The 25,985-nt window shown below is 40.5% G+C and overlaps 1 protein-coding gene across 10 annotated transcripts in view; it reads right to left on the bottom strand.

Annotated features, from left to right (window-relative positions):
* LOC100153359 (ATP-binding cassette sub-family C member 4-like) overlaps positions 1-25,985 on the bottom strand; it is a 188,577-nt gene that overhangs the window by 9,235 nt on the left and 153,357 nt on the right. For 6 of the 10 annotated variants that reach the window (XM_084982131.1, XM_084982126.1, XM_084982130.1 and 3 more), the window contains 3 exons: positions 17,437-17,609; positions 16,891-16,996; positions 6,783-6,917 (listed from right to left, as the gene is read on the bottom strand). In XM_084982131.1, the coding sequence (XP_084838257.1) occupies positions 6,813-6,917; positions 16,891-16,996; positions 17,437-17,609 (384 nt within the window). In that variant the 3' untranslated portion in view covers positions 6,783-6,812. The remainder of the gene's footprint in view (positions 1-6,782; positions 6,918-16,890; positions 16,997-17,436; positions 17,610-25,985) is intronic. The other 4 variants (XM_084982133.1, XM_084982134.1, XM_084982127.1 and 1 more) reach the window with 1 other exon arrangement.

The following is a 25,985-nucleotide window of genomic DNA, read 5'->3' as shown; positions in this document are numbered from 1 at the left end:
TAAGACAAGATACCATAAAGCTCCTAGAAGAGAACACAGGCATTCTCTAACGTCAACCATACAAATGTTTTCTTAGGTCTGTCTCCCAAGGCAATAGACATAAAAACAAAAATAAACCAATGGGACTTATTCAAACTTAAAAGCTTTTGCACAGCAAAGGAAATGATAAAAAGACACCCTAAGAAATGGGAGAAAATATTTGCAAATGGTACAAGTGACAAGGGCTTAACCTCTAAGATGTACAAACAACACATACAACTCAACAACAAAAAAACAAACAACCCAATTGAAAAATGGACAGAAGACCTAAATAGACATTTTTCCAAAGAACACATGAATATGGCCAACAGACACATGAAAAAATGCTCAACATCATTAATTAATAGAGAAATGCAAATCAAAACAATGAGGTACCATCTCACACAGATCAGAATGGCCGTCATTAGTAAGTCTACAAATAAATGCTAGAGAGGGTGTGGAGAAAAGGGAACCCTCCTGTACCGTTGGTGGGAATGTAAATTGGTACAAACACTATGAAAAACAGTATGGAGGTACTTCAGAAAACCAATTATAGAACTACCATATGATCCAGCAATCCTACTCCTGGGAATATATCTGTACAAAACTTTCATTAAAAAAGATACATGCACCCATATGTTCATTGCAGCACTATTCACAATAGCTAGGACATGGAAACAACCTGAATGTCCAATGACAGATGAATGTATTAAGAAGAGGTGGTATGTATACGCAATGGAATACTACTCAGCCATAAAAAAGAACAAAATAATGCCATTTGCAGCAACATAGATGGAACTAGAGACTCTCATACTAAGTGAAGTAAATCAGAAAGACAAAGACAAATACCATATAGTATCACTTATTCCTAGAATCTAATATACAGCACAAATGAAGCTATCTACAGAAAAGAAACAAACTCATGGACTTGGAGAACAGACTTGTGGTTGCCAAGAGGTAGGGGGAGGAAGTGGGATGGACTGGGAGTTTGGAGTTAGTAGATTCAAACTATTGCATTTGGAGTGAATAAGCAATGAGATCCTACTGTATAGCACAGGGAAATGTATCTAATCACTTGTAATGGAACATGACGGAAGATAATAAGATCTTCCACATGAGAAGAAAGAATATGTATATATATATATAACTGGGTCACTTTGCTTTACAGGAGAAATTGACAGAACAATGTCAATCAACTATAATAAATTAACAAATATTAGTTACAGCTACAAAAACTATATGAGACATGGCGAACAGGATGAGAAACAGATAACAGATTTATAAAATATACAAAAAACAGTCAACATATATATTATAGATATTTATAAAGAGAATCCAATCAAATAAAACAAATTCAAAGATATAACTCAGGTAATCTTTTAGAAATAAAACACTTGAATGTACAGACCAAAAGTACCTGATGTCCTAGGAAAAACTAATGACCTTCAAAATAGAGAAAGAATCCTTTGTGCATCCAGGAAAGAAGAACAAATTATTTCAAATTTGAGATGCAGCTGATTAATTTCATGCAGTTGACCCTTGATCAATGTGGGGCCTTGGGGCTCTGACCCTCTAAATAGTCAAAAACTTGTGTATAACTTTACAGTGACCTTCCATACCCACATATTCAACCAACTATGGATCATATAGTATTTTATCACATATTTTTTGAAAAAAAAAATCTCCATACAAGTGGACCCATGAAGTTCAAACCTGTGCTGTTCAAGGGTTAAATATATTGACAATAAGTCAGGGATTCTAAGTCCCATGGACCCCCCCTTTAAGATGATATACAGCCTTGTTTTAAAACGTTTATTTGGGCTGCTTCCCACAATAGTAAATATTTTTAATTTTACATGAGTCCCACTACAGATTCCCTAGCTATATCTATATTTATCTATTTTGAAAGGAATTCATGAAATATTTACTACTACTAGGAAAGATACATAGCTGTTTTTCATTCATTCCATTCTTTTCTATTGCATTTCTTAAAACACTATGGTCACGATTGACTAAACAGATTTCACAGCCCCACTAATGACTCATGACCCAAAGTTTTAAAAAGGCTATAAACTAGAGCACAAATTTTATCCAACTATAGATGGGAAAAGTGTCATTTAATATAGGTAAGTAAAATAATAGTTTTAAATATTTTTAAAATGTGAAGGTAAACAGTAGTTCTTTTAAACAACGTTCAGCAGAGCATAGAAAATGGAAATGACAATGTTTATAATGTGGAATCAATAAGGGAATAAGGAATTCCTAGAAGAAAGCAACACACATAAAATAAAGTGTAAAAGTAAAAAATTAGAGTATAATTTCAAAGATTAAAAAAAAAACTCGGAGTTCCCGTCGTGGCGCAGTGGTTAACGAATCCGACTAGGAACCATGAGGTTGCGGGTTCGATCCCTGCCCTTGCTCAGTGGGTTAACGATCCGGCGTTGCCGTGAGCTGTGGTGTAGGTTGCAGACGTGGCACGGATCCCGCGTTGCTGTGGCTCTGGCGTAGGCCGGTGGCTACAGCTCCGATTCAACCCCTAGCCTGGGAACCTCCATATGCCGTGGGAGCGGCCCAAGAAATAGCAACAACAACAACAAAAAAGACAAAAAAAAAAAAAAAAACAAAAAACAAAAAACAAAAAAACATATCCTTCTGAAACTATTCCCAAAAAACTGCAGAGGAAGAAACACCCCCAAACTCATTCTATGAGGCCACCATCTCCCTGACACCAAAACCAGACAAAGATACCACAAAAAAAGAAAATTACAGGCCAATATCACTGATGAACACGGATGCAAAAATCCTCAACACAATACTAGTAAACTGAATCCAGCAATACATTAAAAAAAAAAAAACTCTACAAATTGAAAGCATAATATGACAGAACTAAAACAAAACACACCTATTAAGGGCTAAGATTAAATCCCAGAGCTAAACCTAACTACTTGCCATTGCAGGAGACACATCTACAATTGATATTAAAAGACAAAGACAGGAGTTTCCCTCATGGCTCAGTGGTTATTGAACCCAACTAGTATCCATGAAGACACGGGTTTGGTCCCTGGGCTTGTGCAGTGGGTTAAGAATCTGGCGTCATCATAAGCTGGGGTATAGGTCACAGACGTGGCTCAGATCCTGTGTTGCTGTGGCGTAGGCTGGCAGCTACAACTCTGATTCGACCCCTAACCTGGGAACCTCCATATGCTGTGGGCGCAGCCCTGAAAAAATAAAAGACAAAAAAATAAAAAAAGACAATCAAAGACATATCAAGCAAATAAAAACAGGGGACTCAATTTCACTTTTTTGTACTTGCTTGGATTCAGGGCCAGAAACATCCAATAAATCGAAGTACTGTAAAATAATAAAAAAAAATATAATTCATAGTGAAAATCTAAGTCATGAGTATCTATGGACTGAAAAAATCATAACACTGAATTTACCAAAACAAAAAATGACAAGAACTACAAGGGGAAACTTGGCATAATAGAAGACTAATTCACCTAAGTCCAAGTCACACCAAAATAAATAAGGATAGAAAAAAAACTAAATAGGAGTTCCTGTCGTGGCGCAGTGGTTAACGAATCCGACTAGGAACCATGAGGTTGCAGGTTCGGTCCTTGCCCTTGCTCAGTGGGTTAATGATCCGGCGTTGCCGTGAGCTGTGGTGTAGGTTGCAGACGTGGCACGGATCCCGCGTTGCTGTGGCTCTGGTGTAGGCCGGTGGCTACAGCTCCGATTCAACCCCTGGCCTGGGAACCTCCATATGCCGCGGGAGCGGCCCAAGAAATAGCAACAACAGCAACAACAAAAGACAAAACAAAACAAAACAAAACAAAACCTAAATAATGTAATTAATAAAATCACTCTAATTAAAAATTAAACTCTGTACTTTAAATAGACAATAGGCATTCTTTTTAAATGCCTAAAGAACATTAACAAAAATTACCTATATTCTAGACCATAAAAAAGTATTAATAAATACTGTTCCTGGGTAGAAATACTACAGAGAACTTTTTTTTTGAATCACAAGTCAATGAAATGAGTAAAATGATGAGTAAAATAGAAAACAAACATTTAAAAAAAACCCTCTAACTAGGAAATTGGAAAGATCTCCTTCTCAAATAATTCTTAGGCTAAAGAAGAAATGAAAACCAAAATTGCAGAAACGATAAACAAAAACCTAACTGTGATAAAAGCACTACACACCAAAACCTATTAGGATAGCAGAGAAAAGTCACAGCCTTAAAATATATTAAAAATAAGAAAGGAGTTCCCATCATAGCTCAGCAGAAACCAATCTGACTAGCATCCATGAGGACACAGGTTCAATCCCTGGCCTTGCTCAGTGGGTTAAAAATCTGGCATTACTGTGAGCTGTGGTGTAGGTCGTAGTTGCGGCTCAGATCTGGTGTTGCTGTGGCTATGGCATAGGCCACCAGCTACAGCTCCCATTTGACCGCTAGCCTGGGAACCTGCATATACTGTGGGTGCAGCCCTAAAAGGACAATAAATAAATAAATAAATAAATAAAGGACTGTCATAAGGATTAAGAGAAATCATATATATGACAACTAAATAAAACAAAATTATAAAGAACTATACCATTGTAACTTACCATTACTAATGTAAAAGTAGGTACAAGATTTCTACACCAGGAATTATAAGATTTCTAATTCTGTGACCTATGCCTGCTTTGTATATAAGTTACTTGATTTAAAAAATTAATTGAAGAAAAAGATTACTAATCCTCTGCTGCAAATTAGTGTAACACAAGTTGTATCTATAGGGCCGTCTTCCTCCTTAGTGGCTTTAGTTTCCTCACTTGTAAAATCAGGGTGTTGAATCCTATTATCTTCTGTTCTTTGGCCCTATCTAAAATCCTGTGATCTATTTCTCATTGCTCAAGGTCTTGATAATAGATAATGATAACAAAATTTTTGGGAGTCTTTTTTTTTTTTGTCTTTTTAGGGCCACACCCGTGGCATACAGAGGTTCCCAGGCTAGGGACTGAATCAGAGCTGAAGCTGCGAGCCTACACCACAGCTCACAGCAACACCGGATCCTTAACCCACTGAGCAGGGCCAGGGATCAAACCTGCATCCTCATGGATTCTAGTTGGGTTCCTTAGCCACTGAACCAAGAGGGAAACTCCAATAACACAGTTTTTAAACAAAGACTTTGACACAGAGGTAGGGGCACATCTCTTTGAGGTGAAATAACTAAGGTTGAATGAATAAAAGGGTTTGGGAGATTCCAGGCTCTTCCGTGTTAGGTTATACAGGGAATCTCCTAAAGGATTGTCAGGTCTTAGACGGGAAACTCTGACTGGGAGATGAAAGTACTCTATCCATTTCAGGCACAAATGAATATCCGGCTCCAAGTGCAGCTTCTCTGCATGTGCATACAGTGTATTTGTGGAAAGTCTTCACTGTCCCTAATCTGAGGCTTGAACCAGTGAACTCTGTCAACTCCTCAGCCAGCTCTGTGACCCTGGGCAATCTCCTAGCCCATGAACAGTGGAAGGCACTGCTCGTCATGTCTTCATTTCTAAGGGGGAGGAATGAGATGAAACCAGAACAGAGAGAACTCAGGTACATTTTAGATAAGTCATTCATACAAGAGCACTACGGACACTGGGCCATATCTTTACAAGATATTTTAAATATTACACAAGTAATTTTATTCTACTGACAAGTGAAAATCTGGGAAATGCAGAAAAGTATGGAGAAGGAAAAATGCTCCCATCATTTAAGGCCCAGAGATAACGTTTGGATGAGAAGCCCCGTCACATCCAGTTGGAACCTCCTCCTACCTGAGCCACGCATCTCAAGGGGCAAGGACACCAGACCCTCCTTCCCTCCCTCCATCCTTCCATCAACCCCACTCTCACCTGGCTCCAGATAGAACTACAGGCAGCTTCATGGTAATGGCTAAGTCTCTGAAGCCAGATCTGAGTTATCACATCTGTAGGACAAGATACCACCACCTCCCCTCTGTTAGAGCGACACCACGTGGCCTGAGTGTTACTTGTGGAGCACCTTCCTCACACTGCCTACAGCGCTTAGAGCTCCCACACCCCTCAGCTCTGCACAAAGGCTCTGTTAAATCCCCAAGCCCCATTCAGACTACAGTGTTAAGGCTGTGTGAATTCCTGATCTGTCCTCATGACAACTGCACCTTCTAGAAGGTAGAGGAAGCTCAGGGAGGCAACGTGACCTAATTCTAAACAGCAAAGAATTAGGGAGACTTAGTATCATGTTGGAGTTTTCTTCACAAATTAGAAAACAGAAGCAACCTACACATTTCCCTGGTAGATCTTCCTAGACCTGAAATAGTCCAGATTTTCCCCTGAAACTCTCAAATTTCTTGGATGTTCCCTGACGGCACTTGCATCGCAAAGGGCCTGAGGACCAGTCAGGATAAGACATAAAACGATTGCAGAATGAGAGTGATCTGTGCTGTGTGGGAATCTGAACCCACAGAGTCCAAAATCATGGAAAGTCTAATCTGCAATCTCTCTTATGCACATGCGCGTACACACGTGAGCACACACACATCCTGCCCCACGCACACCTCTTCTGCAGATTCTCAGCAGACCTGCCTTCAACCTGCAACTTGTTGTTAAGGCCCAGCCATGAAGCTTCATCTCTGGAGGCTCATAATTGCAAAGGGCACAGAGCGCTTGTTACCAGACCCCTCATGGAGATCCTGAAGAGTGAACCAGGGAAATGAACTTTAATTAGAATTCTCTGCTTGGAGCTCACCTGTTTTGCTGTCTCAGTGAGGGCAGTGGCCTAGGCCTCCCCCAGGTGTTGCACCATCTTGTAAAATAGGCTCTCTTCATCTTGTAGCAACTCATACGGCTGACTATATTCTACCTGTCTTCCTGAATCCAAAACCTAAAAATCAGCAGGAAGAAACCTATCATCAGACAATGTTTCCCAGTAACATAGTATAACTCAGACAATATTTTATTGCACATGGATATGTTCACTAATTGAAACTTAAAAGGAAGAGGAAGGGGCTCTTACTCTGCTTTCTACTTACTAGTGGCTTTGCTTCAGGGTGCTGGAGAGAAGAAAGAGTCTGAAACAATTGACCCAAATGATACAGCTATAGACATAGTTCTGATGTTAATTGGTACTGAGTTCTTCATTTTGGTCATTCTTAGACTAAATGTATTTTAAGAGAAGGTGCTGAAACTCTGAACAGGACACAGGTTGTTTTTCCATAGCTAAGGATTGCAGCTAATTCTGCCCCAAGGTATTTAATTAGAAACATTTATTAAGTCTCTTAAAGGCCAATTTCCTGTGAAGCTTTTGTTTATCACTAGGAAGCATTGCTAAGGGCAGCTTCCTCAAAAGAATTGAAGAATAATTGAATCTGTCACATCCACATAATAATTTAAATGTCCTCTTAGTATGCCAATTTAGATGCCACGAATGTGTAATTTAACTTAATCGCAGTATGATAGAATATAACTACTCCTCCTGAAGTAGAAAAAAAAGAAAAAAATGCACCTTTAAAACACAGGTCTCCACACCTCTTTGGTCAATTAATCTATGAGAGAGCCATCAAAAATACATATGGAGAAAGGACAGTCTCTTCAGCAAGTGGCACAGGGAGACCTGAACAGCTACATGGAAATCAAGGAAATTAGAACACTCCTTCATATCATATACAAAAATAAACTCAAAATGGCTTAAAGACTTAAAGACATGATAGCATAAAACTCCTCAAAGAGAACATAGGCGAAATATTCTTGGACATAAATTGTAGCAGTATTTTTTTAGATCAGTCTCCTAAGGTAAAAGAAATAAAAGCAAAAATTTAAAAATGGGACCTAATCAGGCTTTAAAACTTTTGCACAGCAAAGGGAACCACCAACAAAATGAAAAGACAACACAAGGAATGTGATAAAATATTTTCAATGATGTGACCAACAAAGGGTTAATATCCAAAATACAAAAACACCTCATACAACTCATTATCAAAAATAAAAAGGCACCCCCCCCAAAAAAAAATGGAGAGAAGTCCTAAATAGACGTTTCTCCAAAGAAGACAAAGAGATGGCCAACAGGCACAGGAAAAGATGCTCAACATCACTACCCATTAGAGAAATGCTAATCAAAACAATAATGAGGAGTTCCCATCATGGCACAGTGGAAACAAATTGGATCAGGAACCATGAGATTGTGGGTTTGATCCCTGGCCTTGCTCAGTGGGTTAAAGATCCAGTGTTGCCATGAGCTGTGGTGTAGGTCACAAACGCGTGCAGATCCTGTGTGGCTGTGGCTGTGGTTGTGGCTGGCAACTGTAACTCTATTTGGACCCCTAGCCTGGGAAACTAAATATGCTGTGGGTGTGGCCCTAAAAAAAGCAAAAAAATAAAATAAACACTGTCAGAATGGCTTTCATCAAGGTATGAAGAAATGAGAACCCTCTTAGATTTAGTGGGAATGTAAATTAGTGTAATCATTTCAGAAAACAGTATGAAGATTCCTTAAAAAGTTGAAAATAGAAGAAACAGACCAACTGAACAGACTGATCACTAGAAATGAAATTGAAGAGGTCATTAAATCACTCCCTACAAATAAAAGTCCAGGACCAGATGGCTTCACAGGTGAATTCTATCAAACACATAAAGAGGAATTGGTGCCCATCCTCCTTAAACTCTTTCAAAAGGTTGAAGAAGAAGGAATACTCCCAAAGACATTCTATGAGGCCACCATCACCCTCATTCCAAAACCAGACAGAGATACCACCAAAAAAGAAAACTATCGCCCAATATCATTGATGAATATAGATGCAAAAATTCTCAACAAAATCTTAGCCAACCGAATCCAACAACATATCAAAAAAATTATACACCATGACCAGGTTGGGTTCATCCCAGGTTCACAAGGATGGTTCAACATACACAAATCAATCAGCATCATACACCACATTAACAAAAAAAAAAGGTCAAAAATCATATGATCATCTCAATAGACGCAGAAAAAGCATTTGACAAAGTCCAACATCCACTCATGATCAAGACCCTCGCCAAAGTGAGTATAGAGGGAACACTCCTGAATATAATCAAAGCCATGTATGAGAAACCCACAGCAAATATAATCCTCAATGGGGAAAAACTGAAAGCCTTCTCACTCAAATCTGGAACAAGACAAGGATGCCCACTCTCACCACTGCTCTTCAACATAGTTTGGGAAGTCCCAGCCACAGCAATTAGACAAACAAAAGAAATAAAAGGCATCCATATAGGAAGAGAAGAGATAAAACTGTCACTGTATGCAGATGACATGATACTATATATAGAAAACCCTAAGGACTCAACCCAAAAACTACTTGAACTGATGAATAAATTCAGCAAAGTAGCAGGTTATAAGATTAACATTCAGAAGTCAGTTGCATTTCTGTATACCAGCAATGAAACATTAGAAAAGGAATACAAAAACACGATACCTTTTAAAATGGCACCTCACAAAATCAAATACCTCGGAATACACCTGACCAAGGAGGTAAAGGACCTATATGCCGAGAACTATAAAACTTTAATCAAAGAAATCAAAGAAGATGTAAAGAAATGGAAAGATATTCCATGTTCCTGGATTGGGAAAATCAATATTGTAAAAATGGCCATTCTACCCAAAGCAATCTACAGAATCAATGCAATCCCTATCAAATTACCCCTGACATATTTCACAGAACTAGAACAAACAATCCAAACATTTATATGGAACCACCAAAGACCCAGAATCGCCAAAGCAATCCTGAGAAACAAAAACCAAGCAGGAGGCATCACTCTCCCAGACTTCAAGAAATACTACAAAGCCACAGTCCTCAAAACAGTGTGGTACCGGTATCGAAACAGACAGACAGACCAATGGAACAGAATAGAGAATCCGGAAATAAACCCTGACACCTATGGTCAATTCATCTTTGACAAGGGAGGCAAGAACATAAAATGGGAAAAAGAAAGTCTATTCAGCAAGCATTGCTGGGAAACCTGGGCAGCTGCATGCAAAGCAATGAGACTAGAACACACCCTCACACCATGCCCAAAAATAAACTCCAAATGGCTGAAACACTTAAATATACGACAGGACACCAACAAACTCCTAGAAGAAAACAGAGGCAAAACACTCTCTGACATCAACATCATGAATATTTTCTCAGGTCAGTCTCCCAAAGCCACAGAAATAAGAGCAAAAATAAACCCATGGGACCTCATCAAACTGACAAGCTTTTGCACAGCAAAGGAAACCAAAAAGAAAACAAAAAGACAACTTACAGAATGGGAGAAAATAGTTTCAAATGATGCAACCGACAAGGACTTAATCTCTAGAATATATAAACAACTTATACAACCCACCACAAAAAAGCCAATCAATCAATGGAAAAATGGGCAAAAGACCTGAATAGACATTTCTCCAAAGAAGATATACAGATGGCCAGCAAACACATGAGAAAATGCTCAACATCGCTGATTATAAGAGAAATGCAAATCAAAACTACCACGAGATACCACCTCACACCAGTCAGAATGGCCATCATTAATAAATCCACAAAGAACAAGTGCTGGAGGGGCTGCGGAGAAAAGGGAACCCTCCCGCACTGTTGGTGGGAATGTAAACTGGTACAGCCACTATGGAGAACAGTTTGGAGATACCTTAGAAATCTATCCATAGAACTTCCATATGACCCCGCAATCCCACTCTTGGGCATCTATCCAGACAAAACTCTACTTAAAAGAGACACATGCACCTGCATGCTCATTGCAGCACTATTCACCATAGCCAGCACATGGAAACAACCCAAATGTCCATCGACAGAGGATTGGATTCGGAAGATGTGGTCTATATACACAATGGAATACTACTCAGCCATAAAAAAGAATGACATAATGCCATTTGCAGCAACATGGATGGAACTAGAGAATCTCACACTGAGTGAAATGAGCCAGAAAGACAAAGACAAATACAATATGATATCACTTATAACTGGAAGCTAATATCCAGCACAAATGAACATCTCAGAAAAGAAAATCATGGACTTGGAGAAAAGACTTGTGGCTGCCTGATGGGAGGGGGAGGGAGTGGGAGGGATCGGGAGCTTGGGCTTATCAGACACAACTTAGAATACATTTACAAGGAGATCCTGCTGAATAGCATTGAGAACTTTGTACTCATGTTGCAACAGAAGAAAGGGTGGGGGAAAAATGTAATTGTAATGTATACATGTAAGGATAACTTGATTCCCTTGCTGTACAGTGGGAAAATGAAAAAAATTAAAAAAGTATTGCTGCAATTAAAAAAAAAAAAAGTTGAGGAGTTCCCATCGTGGCGCAGTGGTTAACGAATCCAACCAGGAACCATGAGGTTGCGGGTTCGGTCCCTGCCCTTGCTCAGTGGGTTAACGATCCGGCGTTGCCGTGAGCTGTGGTGTAGGTTGCAGACGCGGGTCGGATCCCGCGTTGCTGTGGCTCTGGCGTAGGCCGGTGGCTACAGCTCCGATTCAACCCCTGGCCTGGGAACCTCCATATGCCGAGGGAGCGGCCCAAGAAATAGCAACAACAACAACAACAACAAAAAAAAAAAGACAAAAAAGAAAAAAAAAGTTGAAAATAGATTTTCCAGTAATCGCATTCCTGGGCATATATCCAGAAAGATGAAACCCCTATTTCAAAAATATACATGCACCACAAAGTTCATAGCAGCATTGTTTACAAAAGCCAAGAGCTGGAAACAACCCAAGTGTCCATCAACAAATGACCAGTTTAAGTAGATGGGGTACATATATACAGTGGATATTTCTCAGCCATAAAAAAGGATGAAATAGTGCCATTTGCATCAACATGGATGGACCAAGAGAATATCATACTAATATCATACTAAGTGAAGTGAGTCAGAAAAAGACAAAATATGGTATCACTTACATATGGAATCTAAAAAATAATAAAATACAAAGGTATCTATATTCAAAACAGAAACAGACTCGCAGACACAGAAACCAAACTGAGGGTTACCAAAAGGGAAAGGGAGGGGTTATAAACCAAGACGACAGGATCATCAGATGCAAACTACTACACACAAAAATTAGCGAAAAGTATTTACTATATAACACAGGGAACTATATACAATATCGTATAATGACTTGTAATGGAAAATAGTCTGAAAAAATATGTAACTTAATCACGTTGCTGTATACCTGAAACTAACACAATACTGTAAATCAACTGTACTTTGATTTTTAAAAAACAGTAAATAACATGTGGCTAAAACACATCTGAAGAAACCAAGGAAATTTTCACTAATTCTGTATTGATTCAGCACACATTTACTGCATATTTAACTGCATGGATGGCATTACGCCAGAAGCTGTGGAAGAGGCAGACACAGCCCCTGCCTTCAGGGAGCCTGTACTGAAAGGAGAGAGAAGAAAACCCTCAAGTGTTTATGATGCAAGAAAAAAAGCACGACAAGGAGCAGGTTAGTAGTAGAGGAGGTGACTTCGGGTCACAGGTTCAGAGGACAACCTTCAAGGAGGACAGAGGGCAGGGAACTGGGCCTTGAAGAATGGACAGATGTGGACATGCAGACATGGGGCGGGTGGGTGGACAGTGGTCTTTCCAGACACAGGGAACCACATGAGCCAGGAGGGCTGGAGGCGAGCCTGGCAGCTTTTTAAGGGCAGGGTGTGTGGTTTTCCTTGCTCACTGTTGCATCTTGCAGCCCTGACATTGTACATGACAGGTAAGAGGCACAGAGTACAGGCCGCCTGAAAGGCAAATACAAAGGAAATGCAGTTCAGGGCATGGCTGGCTGACCTCCCAATGGTGCCGCCTGGCAAGACTGTAGAGTGAGACCAAGGGGGGAACCAGTCCAGCCATTCCAGCCGGCCTGGGAGACAGCTCAGGCAGTGGGATGCAGGGGTTCCAGGACGAGGGATGTGGATGCGGGGACCACAGGTTGATGGCCACGGGCCAGAGGGAGAGTGAGAGGAAAATGAGGGAGAGAAAAACCAGGGTTGAGGATGGAGGCTTGAAACTCACTGACGGTCAAATACTGGAAAAGAGAGAGAAGAGAAGGTGCAGTCCGAGGGGAGGGGGAGCTGAAAGGAGCAGGAGGGCAGCGCCCCAAGGCTCAGGTCAGGGGCTCCAGGAGCTGCGATGGGGCCCAGACTGAAAAAGGGCCTAGAATAGAATTTTACCCACTTGGCCTTTACATTTACCGGTTTGATCAAAGTATCTAGATATTTCAGAAGGAATAAACAGAAAGTGACTCTAAATTTTCTCAAATGTACAGGAAAATTAGTGTAAACTTGATTTTTTAGTTTAATATCCTTTTATATCTATAAGAAAAGGCTCCTGTAATCTCCCGCTGTGTCCCCACTCTTCCTGTAACCCAAGTTAAACTATAAACTGACCACGCATTCAAGGGGGTGCGATAACAACCCCTCAACCCCAGGCTCTCTCCAGGAATGCCAGCCTCACATTGCTCACCACCCTCTGGAAGGTTAAAGAAAATACAGTATGTGAGATGAGTCAGTCAGTTGCAGAGCTCAGTGAAGAGTGTTTATCAGACCTGTGTATCTGCAGAAAATCCAGGTAACTGCCCCAGACATAAACATCTAAGGGACCCACTGCAAACTAGTTTGCTCCACTGACACTGGCAGGATGCCAGCAGTGACAATGGGGTGGCTGCAGGGAGAGGTAGGGGCAGGACAGGGTGGAGGAAGAGCCAACAATAGGAAAGAGATGCTGGGAACAGCTTTCAATATGGGGACATACAGTGAAGAGAGGCCCCACTTAGTGACAAGTAGAGAGGGGGAGGGGAAGGTATGAGTGTCAGGTCTCTGTCTCTGGCTGCCAGGTGACTCGGATGGTGGGTCCATTCCTGGTAATGTGGGTGCCTGTGAACTTCTCAGTGACTGGACAATGTAGCAAGTATTAACTCAAGACCGTTCTGAGGTCCTGAACAACTAAACCCCTCTACTCAGCTGGAGAATGAGGGTATGGCAAGGCCATGGTGACTCCACGCTGCTCTCCCAGAGCTGCTGCTTTTACATGGAAGCCCCCCCATAAAGGATTTCCTCTCCCAGATTGTGCTTCTGCCTCCAGGTGAATTATCTTCCCTCTGAAAAGTGGAATGACATCTCTTGGTATGTTTTTAAAGAGCTTTTCTCTTCTAAATGTTTTAACTGCAGCCAGAAGGCTTATGAAAGAAACGTTCCATGAAGGTGAAATATAGAATTTCAGTAACACTCTAGTTAGGTGTGGGCCGTTTTTGTGCTTTTCAGGTGGGTATGTTACAACAGGTTCTGGTTTTCATTTCACTGGGAAAAACTTCCAAGAAGAGGCTTGCACTGAGGAAGAAGGAAAAGGACATAAAACCACAAGACTGCCTGTGGACAGAAGAGGTGGAACCTGAGCTTCCTGGCCCTGGTTCGGGTCCTTCATTTCCAAAGAATCCTCGAACTGCCGGCGGTGAAAATGCTGAACACAGGCAACAACAGAGTTGGAGCAATAGCAGATTTTCACCTGCTTCCTGTGCTCACGCTACCAGGGAGAATCTGGGGTGTGGGGGGTGCTTATGAAGACAGGAGTGTGCAGGGATCGGAGGAAAAGCTGTGCCACCGGCTGAAGAGAGAACAGACCACAAGCGACCAGGTGGTCCTAAAAACTACAAGAAGCAGCCTTCAATGCGGGGACAGTGGTAACTCTTAGGAAAGAGAGGATTTCTAATTTGTCTTGTTCTCCTGTTTAGTGATAACGGAGTAAATAAGGAAGATTAAATTATGTGTCATTATGACTACACCATGTTTAATAAAGTTGAAATTGAGAGAACATCTTCGTAAAACAGAATTCTAAGTCTCACCCACTCATGGTGTGTCATGAAGCAGAACTGAATGAATCCCTTTGGAGAGCCAACACAAAAAGCTACCTACCAGGTCACAGTTGTTTACCAACCAGACTTCTGCTTGACTGACTTACAGTAAACAAAAGCACATCACCCATCTTCCTGCAGAATAGTCACCAGTGCAGCAAAATGTAATAATTACAGCTTAAGCACTTGCAGTGACAGGACTTTAAGGTGACAACACTGATGGTTATGCCCTTCATCAGCGTCCATCACCCCCCCAGCCACTCCCCCAACCCAGAGGCTGGCTGCCTGCCATCTGCAGCATTATTAGGATTTGCAGCTGATGGACTTGTCTTTATGTCCTTAAGCCTTTCAGAACAATCACCTGCTTTCTGGAAAGGAAACAGGTACAGGCATTGCTCGTAGACATTGCAGGTTCAGTTCCAGAACACCACAATGAAGGCACCATCGTAATAAAGTGAGTCACATGATTCTCTGGTGTCCCAAGGCATAGGGAAGTTATGTTTTCATTCTACGGTGGCCTATCAAGTCTGCACTGGCATTGAGTCTTAAAAAACGATGTGTAGACTTTAATGTAAGAATAATTTATTGCTAAAAAATGGTAGCCATCATCAGAGTCTTCTGCAAGCATCACTGGATACTGTAGTGTCTCCTGACAATAGTTACTTAGCATTAATAAAATGACTGAAATCAACTCATTGTCACAGGCTAGAGGTTAACCTTAAAATACTTTGCATTCCTGCGGGATTATATGCAGCCAAAGGCTTTTCCTTTCAGGGATGATATCCTTATCATTTTATAAAGTCACACCCTAACATATATTGAAACTCAGCAAAAACAGAGAGAAAGAACAAAGAAAGAGAGAAGATTAAAAAAGAAAGAGTAAAGGAATAGAGGGAGGAAGGAAGGAAATAGAGCTAAGGAAGGAAATATTAAAAGAGCCAATCACAACTGGAAGGAAGATACTAGACAGACACCCACAGACCAAGCCTGAAGCCTGCTGTGTGTGCAGAGTCCAGATCTGCTGTGTAAGACACTTGCTGGGTGTTTCTCTACAGGCTCTCAGCACCCCATCTCCCTTCTTTCTACCCTCTCACCTGTGATGCAGAGGCTGGGTCTCTGCAAATCTCACTTCAGAGGCTCTGTGACCTGCTCCCCTTTGGGAGGTTCTGCCACTAGGGGGCACTAGAGGGAGACCGAGGGTGGGACTCAGAGCTAAGGGTCTACCTGGTCTCTGCTCCTCCTGCAGCATCACCCCAGCAGTGATGACTGATCCCAGCTCCCAGCTCGCTCAGCACATGGAGAACCAGCCTCCTCGGGCTCCCTCACAGACATGACCAGCAGCTGGACGGTGACTTGGAGGACTGAGCGCCGACTCTTTAGAGCCTCTCCTCTCGGTTCTTAGGTCTGGACGTCTGTCCTAGGACATGGGAGTTGGTTCCTAAAATTCTTATCCCGGTGTTTCCTTTCATTTTTCTATCCCTCAAATTCCTATGTAACAAATTTCTTATATTAAGTCCCTTCTGTGGAACTACTTTATTTTTCTCACTAGGCCATTTCTTCTCATGGACTCCCCTCTGACAGCAACAGCTGAGAAATTCTGGAACCCGAGCCAACCACCTTGGGGCAGTCTCAATGAGAGGCTAATTTTCTGGATCAAGGACATCCAAAAAAGCTGAAACAGCTGTGACACAGTGACAGTGACTATGTCCCACCATCTGAAATATGAAGCCAAACACGGATTTTGAATATTTTCATGGTTAACCATCTTTTAAAAATGACAATGCAAATAAATTTTTAATATGAAATTATTCAAAAGCACATTCAGAAAGCAGGGATAAGTACCTGAGTTAATGTCAGGAATCAGAGGAGAAATTAAGAGAAAATTAAATTATTTGAAGGTTTCTATCAAGGTTTACAAGGAAGGATGAGTTAAAAAATTGAACATAAATGGAAACAACTGAAATTCCACAGATGAGGCTCTTACCATCACCCGTCCGCTGTCAATAACGGTGCTCAACCTGTTTGTGATGGTTAACACAGTGCACTGGGCAAATTTCTCATGGATGTTTTTCTTAATTAACTCATCAGTTCTGGAATCAAAGAAGTTGATTTAGTTCAGCAAAGATATGAAAAGCAGACAGAAGACTTAAAAATCACATGTTGTTTTCATACTGTTTTTAAAAAATTAATACTGTAAGACTTAATCTTGTTCCTGAAAAACTATAAAAACTTTCCTTAGAAATTTATTATTTTTCACAAAACAGTGGGAACAGTCTCCCCTTGAAATTACTTGAAACTCTCAGGAGTGAAATTTAGAAATCTAGCTCTCGTAGGATACTTCATAACAACATGAATAATACATAACACATTTTGTAGGTTGGAGTCTTCTTCTGTTTTCTAGGATTAATGATAACTAGAGCTATCTTTTGGGTGGAGAAAAGAATTAGAAACATTTCTAAGCATCACAAAATATTTCCCATGTACTACATTTAATGTTTGGATTCCAGGTTTCATGGACCCCAGCTCCTACCTTGGATCTACATTGGATGTGGCTTTGTCAATAATCAATATCTGATTTTTCCTGAGAATAGCCCTGGCAAAGGACACCAGCTGTCTCTGTCCAGCACTCAAGTTCGATCCAGATTCTGCTAATTCAGTATTCAGTCTCCCAGGGAGACCTTCAATGGCTTCTTTAAGCTGAACCTGTGGATACAGAAAGAATGACATTTTCCTCAACAAACTGCTACTGAAGTAGACAAGCCTCTTAGACATTCGCGCTCTGAGGGCCTCAGGACTTCCTACATATCTTACATGTGCAGCCAGGTGATGGGGGGAGCTCCTGCCAGTGAGCGATCACTGAGAAAGATGCTAGAGTCAATATAGTACAGAAGGAATTCCTGGAGAAACACAATGATGGGGTGATTTCTCATTCAAAGAGACATCACTAAGGTGACAGGATAAATTCCAGAAGCATACATAGAAACCACACACTTTGTGGAGTAAACCCATGTTTATTTTTATTATCATAAAGTTCCAAATGTAGTTTAAAAAGGCAGTATTATCCTCTACCACTTCCACGACCTCATCATTATTAGAATTCAGAGGCAACTAAATTTTATTTTAATTTTGGCTCCTACAGATGAATTAAGTATAAGTTTAGGCCAAGTTCTACAATAGTTTAAAAAAAATTTTTTTTCTTTTTACTACAGCCCCTACAGCATACGGAAGTTCTCCGGGGCCGAATCAGAAGTACAGCTGGGGGTCTACAGCACAGCCATAGCAACAACATATCTGTGCCGTCTGCAACACCATAGCTGAGCTGCATCTGTGACCTATGCTGCAGCTTGTGTCAATGCCAGATCCTTAACCAACTGAGTGAGGCCAGGGATGGAACCTCCATCCTCACAGAGACAATGTCCAGTTTGTAACCTGCTGAGCCACAACGGGAACTCCAAGACAGTTTTTAACAGGATTTGTCTCCTAATGAACATAACCTCTCTGTCCAGGGAAAACTATATTCTAAAATTCTAGAGCAATTTTACTACCTAAGAATCTGTTAAGAAAGATCTCTAGCTAGGAGACAAACAGAAAAATGATTTACTAGGAGTTCCTGCTGTGGCTCAGCAGGTAATGAATCAGACTAGTATCCATTAGGATTCAGGTTAAATCCCTGGCCCTGCCCAGTGGGTTAAAGATATGACGTTGCCTGAGCTGTGGTGTAGGTTGCAGAGGTGGCTAGGATCTGGCATTGCTGTGGCTGTGGTATAAGCTGGCAGCTGTAGCTCAGATTTGACCCCTGGCCTGGGAACTTCCACATGATCTGGGAGGGGGCCCTAAAAAAAAAGAAGAAAAGAAAAATGATTTACCAGTATTTTCAGTTTTTTTATATGTTTGTGTGTGTGTGTACATACACTTCCCTCCTCAAATTCCGAGCCTATTAAAAATTTCACGACCCTTCTCTAAAGCATCTGTAGCCTTCAGAGTCACATGAGGGGGAAAAAAATCTGTGTGTATTTGTAATAAATAGATAATGGATCTATCAATCAAGATAGGATTGTAAAAGGTATTGTACCTTCTTTTTTAATTTTATTTATTCATCGCTTTACTCAATGAATTTCATTACATTTACAGTTGTACAGTGATCATCACAACCCCATTTTATACCATTTCCTTCCCCAAATCCCAGCCCGTTCCCCACCCCCCACCCTGTCTCATTTGGAAACCGTAAGGATTTCAAAGTCTGTGAGTCAGTATCTGTTCTGCAAAGAAGTTCATTGCATCCTTGTTTTTAATTTTGCACATGTAAGTGACAGCATTTGATGTTGGTGTCTCACCCGTCTGACTGACTTCACTGAGCATAATTTCTAGGTGCATCCATGTTGCTGCAAATGCTGTTACTTTTCTTTCCTTTTAATGGCTGAGTAACATTCCATGTGTATATATATCACATATTCCTTATCCACTCTCTGTCGATGGACATTTAGGTTATTTCCATGTCTTGGCTATTGTATATGGTGCTGCAATGAACACTGGAGTACGTGTGTCTTTTCGAGTCATGGTTTTTTTCTGGATGGTGCCCTGGAGTGGGATTGCTGGATCAAATTGTATTCTTAGTTTTGTTAGGAATCGCCATACTGTTTTCCACAGTGGTTGTACAAATTTACACTCCCAACAGTGTAATAGGGTTCTCTTTTCTCCACATCCTCTCCAGCACTTATTGTTTGTAGACTTTTTGATGATGGCCATTCTGGCCCATGTAAGGTGGTACCTCATAGTGGTTTAGATTTGTATTTATTTAATAATAGGTGATGTTGAACAACTTTTCATGTGTTTTTGGCAATCTGTCTTCTTTGGAGAACTGTCTGTTTAGATCTTCTACCCATTTTTTGATGGGGTTATTTGTTTTTTTGGTATGGAGCTGCAGGAAGTGTTTATAAATTTTGGAGATTAATCCCTTGTCATTTGCAAAGATTTTCTCCCATTCTGTGGGTTGTCTTTTTGTTTGGTTTGGGGTTTCCTTTGCTGTGCGGAAACTTTTAAATTTAATTAGGTCCCATTTGTTTATTTTTGTTTTTATTGTCACTACTCTAGGAGGTGCATCTGAGAAGATATTGCTGTGGTTTATGTTGGAGAATGTTTGGCCTAGGTTTTCCTCTGACAGCTTGATAGTATCTGGTCTTATATTTAGGTCTTTAATGCATTTTGAGTTTATTTTTGTGTGTGGTGTTGGGAAGTGTTCTAATTTCTTTCTTTTACATGTGGGTGTCCAGTTTTCCCCGCATCACTTATTGAAGGGGCTGTGTTTTCTTCATTGTATATTCTTGCCTCCTTTGTCATAGATTAGTTGACTGTAGGTGCATGGGGTTAATTCTGGGCTATCCTGTTCCACTAATCTATATTTTTGTCTTTGTGCTAGTACCATACAGTTTTGATGACTATAGCTTTGAAGTATAATCTGAAGTAAGGGTGCCTGATTCCTCCAGCTCCATTTTTCTTTTTCAGGATGGCTTTGGCTCTTCTGGGTCTTTTGTGCTTCCAAACAAACTTTAAAATATTTTGTTCTAGTTCTGTGAAAAATGTCCTTGGTACTTTGATTGGGATTGCACTGAATCTGTAGATTGCCTTGGGTAGTAGAATCAATTGGACAGTATTGATTCTTTCAATCCAAGAGCATGGTATGTCTTTCCATCTGTTTTTGTCATCTTTGATTTCTTTCATCAGCATCTTATAGTTTTCAGAGTAGAGATCTTTTGTTGCTTTTAGGTAGCTTTATTCCTAAGTATTTTATTCTTTTTGATGGGATGGTAAGTGGGATTATTTCCCTAGTTTCTCTTTCTAATCTTTTGTTGTTAGTATATAGAAAAGCAGTATCCTGCGACTTTGCCAAAATCAATTATGAGCTCTAACTTTTTTCTGGTAGAGTCTTTTAGGATTCTCTAAGTATAGCACCACATCATCTGCAAATAGTGATAGTTTTACTTCTTCCTCCAATTTGGATTGTTTTTATTTCTTTTACTTCTGATTGCAGTGGCTAGGACTTCCAAAACTATGTGGAAGAGTAGTGGTGAGAGCGGACATCCTTGTCTTGTTCCTGGTCTCAGTGGGGATTCTTTCAGCTTTTCACCATTGAGAATGATGTTCGCTGTGGGTTTGTCATATATGGCCTTTATCATGTTGAGGTAGGTTCCCGTTATGCCCACTTCCTGAAAGATTTTTATCAGAAATGGGTGTTGGATTTTGTCAAAGGCTTTTTCTGCATCTATTGAGAGGATCATATTTTTTTTGTGTGTGTATGTCTTTCTGCCTTTTCTAGGGCTGCACCCGCAGCATATAGAGGTTCCCAGGCTAGGCGTCTAATCAGAGCTGTAGCCACCAGCCTACGCCAGAGCCACAGCAACGCTGGAATCTGAGCCATGTCTGTGACCTATACCACAGCTCACAGCAACGCCAGATCCTTAACCCACTGATTGAGGGCAGGGATCGAGACCACAATCTCATGGTACCTAGTTGGATTCGTTAACCACTGAGCCATGATGGGAACTCCCCAGGATCGTACGGTTTTTATTCTTCAGTTTGTTAATGTGGTGTATCACAATGATTTATTTGCAGATATTGAAGAATCCTTGCATCCCTGGGATAAATCCCACTTGATCATTTTGTGCAACCTTTTTATGTATTGTTGAATTAGGTTTGCTAGTATTTTGTTGAGGATTTTTGCATCTATGTTCATCAGTGAAATTGGCCTGTAATTTTCTTTTTTTATGGTATCTTTGTGTGGTTTTGTTATCAGGGTGATGGTGGCCTCACAGAATGAGTTTGGGAGTGTTCCTGCCTCTGCGAGTTTCTGGAATAGTTTCAAAAAGATAGGTGTTAGCTCTTCTCTAAATGTTAGATTGAATTCACTTAAGAAGCCATCTGGTACTGGACTTTGGTTTGTTGGAAGTTTTTAAATCACACTTTCAATTTCAGTACTTGTGATGGGTCCATTCATCTTTTCCATTTCATCTTGGTTTAGTCTTGGAAGCTTGTACTTTTCTAAGAATTTGTCCATTTCTTCTAGGTTTTCCATTTTATTGGCATATAGCGGCATGTAGTAGTCTCTTATGATCCTTTGTATTTCTGTGATGTCCGCTGTTACCTCTCCCTTTTCATTTCTAATTTTATTGATTTGAGTCTTCTTTTTTCTTGATAAGTCTGGCTAAGGGTTTATCAATTTTGTTGATCTTTTCAAAAAACCAACTTTTAGTTTCATTGATCTTTTCTATGCTTTTCTTCATTTCTATTTCATTGATTTCTGCTCTGATCTTTATGATTTCTTCTGCTAACTTTCAGTCTTGTCTGTTCTATCTCCAGCTGCTTTAGATGTAATGTTAGGTTGTTTATTTGCGCTTTTTCTTGTTTCCTGAGGTTGACTTGTATTGCCATAAACTTCCCTCTTAGAACTGCTTTTTCTGCTTCCCATAGGTTTGAGAGGGTTGTATCTTTGTTCCCATTTGCTTCTAGGTATTTTTTAATTTCCTCTTTGATTTCTTCACTGATCCATTGGTTGTTTAGTCTGCATGTGTTTGTTTTTTGCACTTTTGTTGTTGTTGTTGATAGGATTTCAGTTTTCTTAAAGTTATGGAGGCTTGATTTTGGGCTCAGAATGTAATCAATCCTAGAGAATGTTTCATGTGCACTTGAGAAGAATGTGTATTCTCCTGCTTTTGGATGGAATGTCCTATAAATATGTATTAAGTCCAACTGGTCTAATGCTTCATTTAGGGCCTGTGTTTCCTTGTTGATTTTCTGTCTGGATGATCTGACCACTGCCATAAGTGGGGTGTTAAAGTCTCCTGCTATTATTGTCTTACTGTCAAGTTTTTCTTTTAAGGTTGTTAGCAGTTGCCTTATCTAGGTGATCCTATGTAGGATGCATATATATTTACAATTGTTATATCTGCTTCTTGGATTGATCCTTTGATCATTAGGTAATGTCCTTCCTTGTCACCAAAATATTCTTCATTTTAAGGTCTATTCTGTCTGATATGAGTACTGCTACTCAGCTTTCTTTTGATTCCCGTTTATGTGGAATATGTTCTTCTATCCTTTCACTTTCAATTTGTGTCCCTAGAAGTGAAATGGGTCTCTTGAAGACAGCATACATATGGGTCTTGTTTTTGTGCCCATTCAGCCAGTCCATGTCTTTTGGTTGGGGCATTTAGTCCATTTACACTTAAGGTAATTATTGATATGTATGTTCTTATTGCCATTTTATTAACTGTTTTGGATTTGTTTTGTTGCTCTTGTTCCTTTCTTCCCTTCTTCTCTTGTTCTCTCCTCTTCTGGTTTGATGACTATCTTTAGTGATTTTTCTTATTTGTTTGTGTATCAACTGTAAATTTTTGGTTTGCAGTTACCCTGAAGTTTTGATATAGGACTCAATATAAATATGAAATTGTTTTAAGTTGTTGGTTTCTTAATTGCAAGTGCATCTCCAGTGTCCTCCATTTGTAGGCTCCTCTTCTGACAATTTCTGATATTGGTAGTATAATTGTTCGTGCATAATTTCCTGGCTTTACTGCCTTTATTGGAGAGACTTGTCATTTGTGGTATCTTTGTTTCTGGCTGCGGCCTTTTCTTTTCTGCCTAGAAAAGTTCCTTTAGTACTTGTTGTAAAGCTGGTTTAGTGGTGCTGAATTCTCTTAGCTATTGCCTATTTTTAAAGCTTTTGATTTGTCCTTCAAATCCAAATGAGAGCCTTCCTGGGTAAAGTAATCTTGGTTGTAGGTTTTTTCCTTTCATCACGTTAAGTATATCATGCCACTCCCTTCTGGCCTGCAGAGTTTCTGCTGAAAAATCTGCCAATAACCTTACCGGGGTTCCCTTGTATATTATTTCTTTTCCCTAGCTGCTTTCAATATTTTCTCTTGGTCTTTAATTTTGGTCAGTTTGATTAATATGTTTCTCGGGGAGTTCCTCCTTGGGTTTATTTTATATGGTATTTGTTGTGCCTCCTGGATTTGAGTGAGTGGTGCTCTTCCCATGTTAGGGAAGTTTTCGGCTATTATCTCTTGGGATATTTTTTTTGTCACCTTCTCTCTCTCTTCTCCTTCCGGAACCCCTATAATACGGATGTTGGTGCATTTAACATTGTCTGAGAGTTCTCTGAGACTCTCTTCATTTCAATTGTTTTTCTCCTTTCTGTTCCACATCAGTGATTTCCATTAATCTGTCCTCCACCTCACTTATTCGTTCTTCTGCCTCCTGTATTCTGCTGTTAGCTGCTTCTAATGAATATTTTATTTCAGTTACTGTATTTTACATCTCTTCTTGCTTACATTTTAAATCTTGTATTTCTTTGATCAATTTTTGCTCTAAATTAACAGTCTTTGCTTCCAGTTTATTTCAAATGTCTTGCATCATCTTCAGCATCATCAGTCTAAAGTCTTTTTCTTGGAGGCTGAGAATCTCCAGATCACTTAACTGTTTTTCTAGGATTTTTCTTTCTCCCTTATCTCAGTTATAGTTCTCTATGTTTTCATTTTTATTTTTATAGGTTTTTGGTACAATGACCTTTTTGCAGAGAGTAGAGTTGTGGGCTCTTTTACTTCTGTTGTCGGCTTTCCCCCCTTGTGGCTGAAGATGGTACAGGGGCTTGCTGTAGGCTTCTTGATGGGAGGGACTGGTGCCTGCCCACTGGTAGGTGGGGCTGATTCCTATCCCTTTGGTGGGTGGAACTTTGTCTCTGGGTGAGATTAGAGGCAGCTGTGTGCCTGCGGGAGTCTTTAGGCAGCCTGTTTGCTGATGGGTGGGGCTGTGATCACACATGGATTATTGTTTGGCAAGGGGCTTCTCAGTGCTGATGGGTGGGGCCAGATTTTCCCAAAATGGCCACCTCCAGAGAAACATACACTGATGAATATTCCCAAAAGCTTTGCCTTCAATGTCCTTCCCCCACAATGAGCCACAGTCATACCCTGTTTTCCAACTCTCCAAGAACTGCAGTCAGGCCCGGCCCAGATTCCTTTGGAGCCTCTGATTTGCCTTGGGGCCCAGTGCACATGAAAGCCTGTGTGTGCCTTTCAAGAATGTGGTCTCTGTTTGCCCCAGTCCCATGGAGCTCCTGTGCACAAGCCCCAGTGGCCTTCAATGCCACATGTTCCAGGGGCTCTTTCTCCCAATACCAGATCCCCAGGTGTGGGCACTTGATGTGGGGCTCAGAACTCTCACTCCTGCAGGTTAGTCTCTGTGATAGTTACTTTCCAGTCTGTGGGCTTCCCACCAGGGAGGTACCGGGTTGCTTATATCACATAATCGCCCCTTCAGCCACTTGATGTGGCCTCCTCTTTGTCTTCTGAAGTAGGATATCTTTCTGAAAGTTTCCAGTCCATTTGGTTGAAGGCTGTTCATTATTGGTTGTAATTTTTTTGTCTTTAGGAGAGAAGTTGGGCTCCAGTCCTTCTGTTCCATCATCTTAATCCTGTCTCTCCATTTTTTTTAAAGGTATCACAATTTCACCATTAAATCTATCCTGTGATTTCAAATCAATGGATCATCCTATTTTTCTTTATATGTGATGGTTAACTGCTCTCCCCACCTTTCTCTTCCAGAATTTCAATGTAGAAAGATTAACAAACTTAAATGAAATATGAGAGGCGCAATTCTTTTCAAGTCAGAGAAGGTGAAGTAATTGGCTCATTTAGGAGAATAAAAGCCCACCATTGCTTGAATGCAGAATGAGTGTGCAAAGAATGAATGCTGACATGCCCTAAGGAACCAGAATCACTGGCAGGAAATTGTCAGGCCTCCAAATCCACCCACAGACTTCAGAGCTATCCCTAGAAGGGTGACACTAAATGCCAAATGCACCAGATCAAAATAAGAATATGAACAGTCACATGGATTTGTATTTAAAAAAACCAACAACAACATGTTTTTGAGAAGTAAGCCACACTTGGGAGTTCCCATTGTGGCGCAGTGGAAATTTATCCAACTAGGAACCATGAGGTTGTGGGTTCGATCCCTGGCCTTGCTCAGTGGGTTAAGGATCCAGTGTTGCCATGAGCAGAGGTGTATGCTGGCAGCTACAGCTCCAAT

Source organism: Sus scrofa, chromosome 11 (genome assembly GCF_054392235.1).
Source record: "Sus scrofa isolate SSC_HxYL_T2T_F1_AM1 chromosome 11, Sscrofa_HxYL_maternal_Yorkshire_Landrace_v2.0, whole genome shotgun sequence".
Lineage (NCBI taxonomy): Eukaryota > Metazoa > Chordata > Mammalia > Artiodactyla > Suidae > Sus > Sus scrofa.
Note: the sequence above shows the minus strand (reverse complement) of the source record. Positions and strands in the feature narration are given on the sequence as shown.